The 9305-nt window shown below is 41.4% G+C and overlaps 1 protein-coding gene across 1 annotated transcript in view; it reads left to right on the top strand.

Moving 5' to 3' along the window:
• LOC119427226 (neuronal PAS domain-containing protein 3) overlaps nt 1-9305 on the top strand; it is a 162415-nt gene that overhangs the window by 21142 nt on the left and 131968 nt on the right. Inside the window, exon 3 of the mRNA XM_037694805.1 lies at nt 5932-6176. Within this exon, the coding sequence (XP_037550733.1) occupies nt 5932-6176 (245 nt within the window). The remainder of the gene's footprint in view (nt 1-5931; nt 6177-9305) is intronic.

Genomic DNA, 9305 nt, shown 5'->3' with positions numbered 1-9305 from the left:
GAGGGTCTGAACATGGTGAGGCAATGACTTCGTACACGCAGCAGGTCGAGTACCGAGGGACTGAACATGGTGAGGCAGTTCTAGAATTGCACCGATCAAAGTGGCTGCATCTTTGAGCAGCTTTGTTACTTTCATTCTGAGATTTTGCTTTTGGAAACTTTAATTCCTCTTTTTCTGGATGTAAATCACATTTTTTGGATGATTGTTTCCTCTGGTGTCAGATGCTGTGCAGCTGGAAGGATTTATACTGAAACTTTTTTAGTTTTGGACATTTGTTATGAAGTGAAACCATGGCAACAAGTTCATTTTCTACAACCAACAGCAGCTGATTAACATCTCAAAAGCTCAAATAATATCTCAACTACAGCCCCAAATCTCAAGAGTTGAAAGGATGTTCTGTGAACGCATTCTCATCTACCTGCCAGCTGTACTCAAGTGTCTGACCACTGAGATCCTGGAACTAAAAGGAAACACGGCTCATGACAGCAGAAGGACAGGATCGTCCCTCGGCACCTACAGTTGGCTGTCCGCAGCGACGAGGAGCTTGGTAGACTGCTGGGAGGAGTGGCCATCGCTCTGGGAGGAGTTCTGCCCAGCATTTGGGTGGTCCTACAACCCGGGGGAACCGAGAGGCCAGCCGAGTCTGGGTGGACGGATCGGACGACATCTGCAGCCAGTTTCTTAGGATCCACTGAATGAATCCAATGACGACTTGCACGTCTCAGGTCAAATACTGAGGGTCTGAACATGGGGAGGTGTTGACTTTGTACACTCCCCATGTCAATTAATGAAGGTTTGAATGTGGGGAGGTGGTTACACTTTAGATTTTCCTTTACTTTGGAGTACAGTAGTCCTCTTCTTCTACTTTGTGGTTCATTTATCGCAGACTCGCTGTATCTTTTTTTTTTTAAATAAGATTGGACTTGGCACACAATTGGCTGATTGATGGATGAGCCGCATGATCTGCATGGAATTTTTATTTAAAATTATTTTAAATTATTTAGCACCTGCTGCACATTTGTGCAATCCAGATCTGCAGAAAAAGCTTCCTCCTGCACCGTTGTGCAGCCCACACTGCAGGATAAACTTCCTGCTGCAGCTGATCAGCTATTCTCTGTGCAGGACGGAGAAGTGGGCGTGGCCAAGAGTGCTTGCCGGTGGCTAAGAGCAGACGAGGTAGGGAGCTGAAATCAATACATTTTGTGCTCTTTTACAGCGTTTAGAGTTTAGAAACCTTGTTTAGAATATTGCAAGAGTGTGGGAAGGGTTTAAAACACCTTTATATATACACACACACACAAACCAGATTCCAAAAAAGTTGGGACACTAAACAAATTGTGAATAAAAACTGAATGCAATGATGTGGAGGTGCCAACATCTAATATTTTATTCAGAATAGAACACAAATCACAGATCAAAAGTTTAAACTGAGAGAATGTATCATTTTAAGGGAAAAATCTGTTGTTTCCAATTTTCATGGCATCAACAAATCCCAAAAAAGTTGGGACAAGTCAATTTTTACCACAGTGTGGCATCCCCCCTTCTTCTTACAACACTCAACAGACGTCTGGGGACAGAGGAGACCAGTTTGTCAAGTTTAGAAATAGGAATGCTCTCCCATTCATGTCTAATACAGGCCTCTAACTGTTCAATCGTCTTGGGCCTTCTTTGTTGCACCTTCCTCTTTATGATGCGCCAAATGTTCTCTATAGGTGAAAGATCTGGACTGCAGGCTGGCCATTTCAGTACCCGGATCCTTCTCCTACGTAGCCACGATGTTGTGATTGCTGCAGAATGTGGTCTGGCATTATCGTGTTGAAAAATGCAGGGTCTTCCCTGAAAGAGATGACGTCTAGATGGGAGCATATGTTCTAGAACCTGAACATAGTCCTGTGCATTAATGGTGCCTTTCCAGACATGCAAGCTGCCCATGCCACAAGCGCTCATGCAACCCCATACCATCAGTGATGCAGGCTTCTGAACGGAGCGTTGATAACAACTTGGGCTATCCTTGTCCTCTCTGGTCCGGATGACATGGCGTCCCAATGTTCCATAAAGAACTTCAAACCGTGACTCATCTGACCACAGAACAGTCTTCCATTAAATGACCCCTGGCCCAGTGCAAACGTCTGAGCTTGTGGAGCTTGCTTAGAAATGGCTTCCTCTTTGCACTGTAGAGTTTCAGCTGGCAACGGCGGATGGCACGGTGGATTGTGTTCACTGACAATGCTTTCTGGAAGTATTCCTGAGCCCATTCTGTTATTTCCTTGACAGTGACATTCCTGTTTGAGGTGCAGTGACGTTTAAGGGCCCGGAGATCACGAGCATCCAGTAGAGTTTTACGGCCTTGACCCTTACGCACAGCGATTGTTCCAGATTCTCTGAATCTTTTGATGATGTTATGCACGGTTGATGATGATAACTTAAAAGTCTTTACTATCTTACGCTGGGTAACACCATTCTGGTATTGCTGCACTATCTTTCTGCGCAACAATGGTGGAATTGGTGATCCTCTTACCATCTTGGCTTCTGAGAGACACTGACACTCTGAGAAGCTCTTTTTATACCCAATCATGTTGTCAATTGACCTAATTAGTGTTAATTGGTCTTCCAGCTGTTCGTTATATGCTCAATTTCCTTTTTCCAGCCACTTATTGCTACTTGTCCCAACTTTTTTGGGATTTGTTGACACTGTGAAATTTTGAATCAACATATTTTTCCTTTAAAATGTTACATTTACTCAGATTAAACTTTTGATCTGTCATCTATGTTATATTACAAATAAAATATTGACATTTGCCATCTCCACATCATTGCATTCAGTTTTTATTCACAATTTGTTTAGTGTCCCAACTCTTTTGGAATCCGGTTTGTGTGTGTATATATATATATATATATATATATATATACACACACTAAAATAAAGTACTATTTACTGGGGCTTCAGGGTGTGGATCTCCCCTCAATAAACAAGGGACAACTGTACACTTTAGAACCAAAGATGGGCAGATTTGAACCAACTTTGTAATGTTTTTTTTTTCTCTTGGCGTGGATTTATACCTGAACTTTGTGCTGCAGGAGTTTAAATTCAGCTTCAGAGCTCCAGATTTTATGGAAACGAAATGGAAAAACGTCTGAGACTCCTGTGGCAACTTTAACTGATTTGAGGAAAAAAAGTAACTTCTTGTTTGACACGTAAAAAAGTGAAGTAATGACTTACTCGAGGATCATCAGCATCCTTTAGGAAAGGAACAGAAAACTCAGTTCAGACGAGGTCTGGCTCTGATTTATTTGTGAGTCTGGGTGGAGCAGCAGAGTTGGTTTAATGGAGACCTGAGCTCTGACACATGACCTGTCCAGTAGAACCAGCATGAAATGGTTTATAAAGGAAGAGCGACAGAAGGACTATGACTTTAAAGAACAGGGACCACAGGGACTGACTTCCTTGGAGGATCTGTTCAGATGGGTCAGCTGATGAGCAGAGAGGCTGGAATTGGAGAGTAAGTGATTTTGACAGAAAAAGAAAGTGGAAGTGACAAAGAGACCTGGGCTGCAGGAGAAGTTCATATCCTCCGTACAGGACGTGAAAGAACAGATGCTTGCTGATGATTCTTCATCAGCAGATAAAAACTGTCCTTGTTTTGATGTCCCCATCTACAGACTGCAGGTCAGAGGGAACCAAAGTAACTGAGCTCCTTCACTCATTTACTTAAATACACACAAAGATCAGATATTTCATCTGCAGCCAATGAGAAAGCTCTGATCACCAGAACCTTTTCTACTCGGAGAAAAGGTTTGACTCCGTTTGAATGTTTATTTTTCATCCTTGTCGGTACTTTAAAAAAAGATTGAATAACTGAAAAAATATTAAAGTTTTTTTGACAACACTCTTTTAATTTAATTAAGTAATTAATTTTCTTATTTTGCATTTAGGCTGTTTGTCTTGTTAATGTTTTGTTATTGGTCTTGGTCTTTTTGTTCTCGTCTTGGCCTGGCTCTTCTCTTGTCTTGATCTTGTTCTAGTATTTGTTCTGGTTTATTTTTATTCTTGTTCTTGGCCTTATTCTTGTTCTGGTCTTGATCTTGTTCTTGTTTTGATCTTGTTTTGGTATTTGTCTTGTCCTTGGTTTTATTCTAGCCTTGCTCTTAGTTTTTGTCCTGTTCTTGTTCTGGACATATTCTTGTCTTGTTGTTGTTATTGCTTTTGTTGCCTTGTTCTTGTTCTGGCCTTGTTCTTGTTCTGATCTTGTTCTTGTTTTGTTCTTCTCCTGTTCTTGCTCTAGTTCTAATTCTTGTTCTAGTCTTGTTCTTGTTTTAGTAGTTCTTGTTCTTATCCTGGTCTAGTTCTAGTTATTCTTCTTGTCTTGGTCGTCTTCTAGTTCTTGTTCTGGTCCTAATCTTGTTTTACCTTTACCTGGGTCTGTTGCCATGGTAACTAATCCAGAGGTGGTGTTTGAAAGCAAACAGGAAGCAGATTTTCGGCCTTATAGTTTGGAGTTTATTCCTCCTGATAAATAAATGACGAAGCGTATGAAAATGATATTCTTGGCTGGACGGCGGCCATTTTTCATCTTCAGCCCTAAACAACTCCTCCCCCTCTAATATGCTTGTCCGCTATCTCTCCATCTTGTTCCTCTTCTCCTCCCTCACTCGTTCACTCCACTTGTTTTTTTCCTCCAACAGAAATTAATCACCTGTCTGTGTGTGTGTGTGTGTGTGTGTGTGTGCGTGCGTGCGCACGCCTGTGTGTGCATGTGTGTCTTTGTATGTGTGTGTGTGTGGCCAGCAGGGAGCCCACAGAGGGTTTTAGCAGCTGATTTATTGCCAAGTTAATTCATAACGGCATCCGATGAAGATGAGAGGCTGCAGGAAAGAGTTTGTTCCTGTTGTTCCAGGGTGAAAGAGGAAGAATAAACGGAGCTGCTCTTTTATAAAAAGTTGAACCTGAAAGTATCTCGGAATACAAAATATATTTAGGCGTGAATAAAAAACAGATTGTGATGGGATTTGCAGAGTTTTATTGGTAGTTGTTTTTTGTTCGTTGCCATAATTATTGCCTGCTCCCATGAAGATTGGGCAATCATGTTTGTGTTGGTCTGTTAGCAAAATATCATGATCCACTGGATGGATTTGAAAGAAAACACTAAGTATTCGGTGGATGTACATTTATAACTGATTACCTTTTGAATCAACGCTGATTAAAGATGGCTGACACAGAAAATCAGCTCTAGCCAACTCTAAAATGTCTCTAAGTCAGTGAGGTTCACCGCTATGAAAAGTAGGTGTGGTAGTAGCTGAGAGTCATCCCCAACAACCACTGCGACTGCATCTTCCAGGTTGTAACTAAAACTGAACTTTATTCTGTAACAATAAGAACTTGTGTTAAGTGTATTGTGTTCCGGTGCATTGGGAGTTTTGGTTCAGAGTGTGTTATGGGTTCTGGTTCTGGTTCCTGTTCCTGAGGCATGTTGAGCTCTCGTGTAATATCAACATTTTTCTGTGAGACTAGTTTAGTCAAATTTTTGTGTTAATTGTTTGAATGAAACCAGAGACATCTTCTGATGTGGTTGAGTCAGAACCTCTGGACGGGTTCTTGTTTGTTGACCAAACAGGAACCCGTCCAGAGGTCCTGTTAGATTGATCCACCTGGATTATTGAGCACGCGTCGGGACATTTAGAACGTCTTGTTTTTATCACGTCTGTTCTGTTTTTACTTTCTCTAGTGTTATAGAAGCTCACACAGTTTATGCAGGCTTCATGTTTTTCTCACATCGATGGGTGAAGATTATCGTATCAAGAAGTTCACGGACAGAAGGTTGTTACTTCTTGATGTTTCCTGTGTCTTCCTGCTCTGCAGACGTCCACCATGAATCAAATGTGACACGTCCTCTTCATAATCAGATCTCTTCTCTCCTTTTGTCCTGACTCCAGGCTGCAGGCTCTCCGCAAGGAAAAGTCCCGGGACGCTGCAAGGTCGCGGCGGGGAAAAGAGAACTTTGAGTTTTACGAGTTAGCCAAGATGCTGCCGCTGCCTGGCGCCATCACCAGCCAGCTGGACAAGGCCTCCATCATCCGGCTCACCATCAGCTACCTGAAAATGAGGGACTTCGCCAATCAGGGGGACCCGCCGTGGAACCTGCGCATCGAGGGGCCCCCGCCCAACACGTCGGTCAAAGGTAGGACCAAGACAGGAAGCACTCCTTATTGATTTCAAACCATAAAAATATATATATTTTTTAAACGTTTTTTAAATTCCACATGTTTTGTGTTTTTGAGTTAATGCTTTGAAACATTCAAAATAAAAGTTTTCTTTACCTTTAAAAGGGTTCAAACATTATTAAAAATATGAACCTTTTGATCAATGGAAATGAGAAAACTTGATATTTTATCTTCTGCATTATTGTTTATTAAAGTAAGGAAGCTAGATAGATAGATAGATAGATAGATAGATAGATAGATATAGAGAGAGAGATATATAGATAGATATAGAGAGAGAGATATATAGATATTTCCCATGATTCATCAGGGCTTCAGTCCCTGAAACTAAAACTGATCTTTAATGCAGTGGTTCCCAACCCTGGTCCTTGAGGAACACCATCCTGCATGCTTTAGTTGTTTCTCTGCTCCAACACATCTGATTCAGTGATTTACTTGATTACCTCATGTTCTGCAGAAGCCGGTTAATCACCTATTTATTAAAATCAGGTGTGTCGGAGCAGAGAAAGAACTAAACATGCAGGATGGTGTTCCTCAAAGACCAGGGTTGGGAACACCTACTTTTAATGGAACATTTAGATTTTTATATTATTAGAAATGTTAGCCACAGCTTCTCTCGTCTTATTGAATTTAATGCAAGTTTTTTTAATTTTTAATTTATTTATCCCACTTACTGGTGATTAGTTCATCAATGCACAAGATCACCAGAACCCGACTGAAGCTCCTAAATCCTACACAACTAATGCATACACCATGTAATCTTTTGTTTTAGTTCATCTTTGTTTGAATTTGAAGACATTTTAGTTTGAACCTTTACAACAGAGATCCATTTCACCTTAAATCTCAACTAAAGTCCATTTTTTTGTGTTTAAACCAAACTAAACCTCCACTGCAGCTAATCAGAGACCAAATATTTAAAAGTATTTACTTTTAAGTTCAGATTTCTGTTTTAGAACTTGTTCTGCACAGAAACTGAAAAGTTTCACAAAGTTTTGACGAAGCTGATGACATGTTCACCAGTAATCCCTGAAGTTCATCATTAACCCATCACTGTTCCAGAACATGTCTGTGTTTCACGATGGCTGCAGTAAAGAACGAAACTGGGCTGAACACAACGGTCCTCTCATTCTCTCACTGATCATCTCGTGTTCACAGAAAAACTAAGGCTTGTGTTCCTTCGTTCATGCCCACTGCAGTAAGCTTGTTTGGCCTAGTTATCTCGGTGTATTAAAATAAACCGGCTTGTTTTCACCTCTAGGTAACTAGTCTTGGTTATCTCCAGATAATACGATAATCCTCGCTTCGATAACGTGAACTCATGATCTCCAGAAAACGACGTGATTCTCAGTTTCTGTTGTTGCACTTGTGATTGTTTTAATTTTGTTTTACAACTTATGTTTTTTCGTCGTGCTCAGGACAGACAGGACAGAAAGACTTCCTGCAGAGACCGTCCGTCTCTTTAAACTTATCAAACACCCAAAGCAGTGGAAACAGACGGCTAGCCTCTGCGCTAAGCGATTTTCTGTGCGAACGTGAAGCTTTGATAAATTTCTGCCCGCAGAACCAGAACACGCACAGCACTTGTGAATCTTGGAGGAGTTAGCCTTTGAAATTGGCCTTTTGTGCGACACACTCAGAGGAGAAGAGGGACATTTGCTTTAAAGAGCTGCTGGACGTACAGGAACGAGCCAACGATGAACACAAACTGCTGGAAAAGTCTCCTGCGGCGCGTGTGTGCGTTCAAGGTGAAATCTGTTGATTAGGTGTAATGTTTGTGTGTTTGGATGTGCAGCGATGTGTTTTACAGATATGTAAAGGTATTTTCACACACAGTGTGTGTTCCTCCGCTCTGTCTGCAGCACCAGATGGCATCATTGTTGTCAGAGCTTTGAAGAGGAGCATGCATGTTAATGAACAGAGGAGCTGTGTGCATGTGTGCGTGCGTGAGCGTGTGTGTTTCGCTCCATGTCTTAGTCACTGAGTCTGAGCAAACTCTTTACCTAAATCACATTTTTATGTAAATGTTTGAAGACGGATTGTGAAAGTGAAATATTTTCTCAGATCCGGTGAGTCTGTTTTATCGTTTATCAGAACGTTTCAGTCGTGCAGCAGCTGAAATCACTTGTCTGCTGGAGCACCAGGCTGCGTTACAGGAAAACACAAACGTTCAATCATATTAAAAGGTGTTTGGAGCACCATGTTTCCTTGTTCTTTGGATTGTTGCAGTCAGCAACAAAAACCATTTAAATACTCGATTCAAGATGGCCGCCACAGCCAACTGGCTTCATATAAACAAAACTGGCTACAGCTCAGTCAGCTTAACAGATGCCAGGCTACTTTATGATGTGGTAGTAGCTGAGAGTCATTAAACTGCAGAACTTTATTTTCAAACGACAACTTCATCAGTTTTCAACTGAAGACCATCTGAGGCGGCGGGTGATATGCATTCTGTGAGGAACGATGTGCTTGATTCATTTTATTTCTTATTTCTTTACATTTATTTGAGGTTTCTGTCCATGAGGCACCGTCTGATACACGTTGTTGGACTTTTTTGTTGAACATAAACAAACATGAACCAGCCAGGTACAGAACAGTCCACCTGTAACTTCATTTAAAGAAACAAGTTGTTGTTTTCCATAAAACAACCTGAACACCTGACCACAATAACACCTGACCACCATAACACCTGACCACAATAACACCTGACCACCATAACACCTGACCACCATAACACCTGAACACCTGACCACCTGAACACCTGACCACCATAACACCAGACCACATGAACCACATGAACACCTGACAACATGAACACCTGACCACATGAACACCTGATCACATGAACACCAACACATTTGAACATCTGATCACCTGACCAGTTATGGCTCAGAATGAAGACGTTGTTAAAATAAGATCAAATATTTTCTGAGTGAAGGTCAGAAACTGACGTGTTGTTGACATCAATATACGGGAACAAGATGCTCTTGCCTTCAAAATGAATGTTGGACAGACACGCGCGCACTCACACACACACTCACACACTCACACACACACACACACACACACACACACACACACACACACACACA

The sequence above is a fragment of the Nematolebias whitei genome, chromosome 21, assembly GCF_014905685.2.
Source record: "Nematolebias whitei isolate Nwh7 chromosome 21, NemWhi1, whole genome shotgun sequence".
Classification (NCBI taxonomy): domain Eukaryota; kingdom Metazoa; phylum Chordata; class Actinopteri; order Cyprinodontiformes; family Rivulidae; genus Nematolebias; species Nematolebias whitei.
This window is presented reverse-complemented; position numbering and strand designations above follow the sequence as displayed.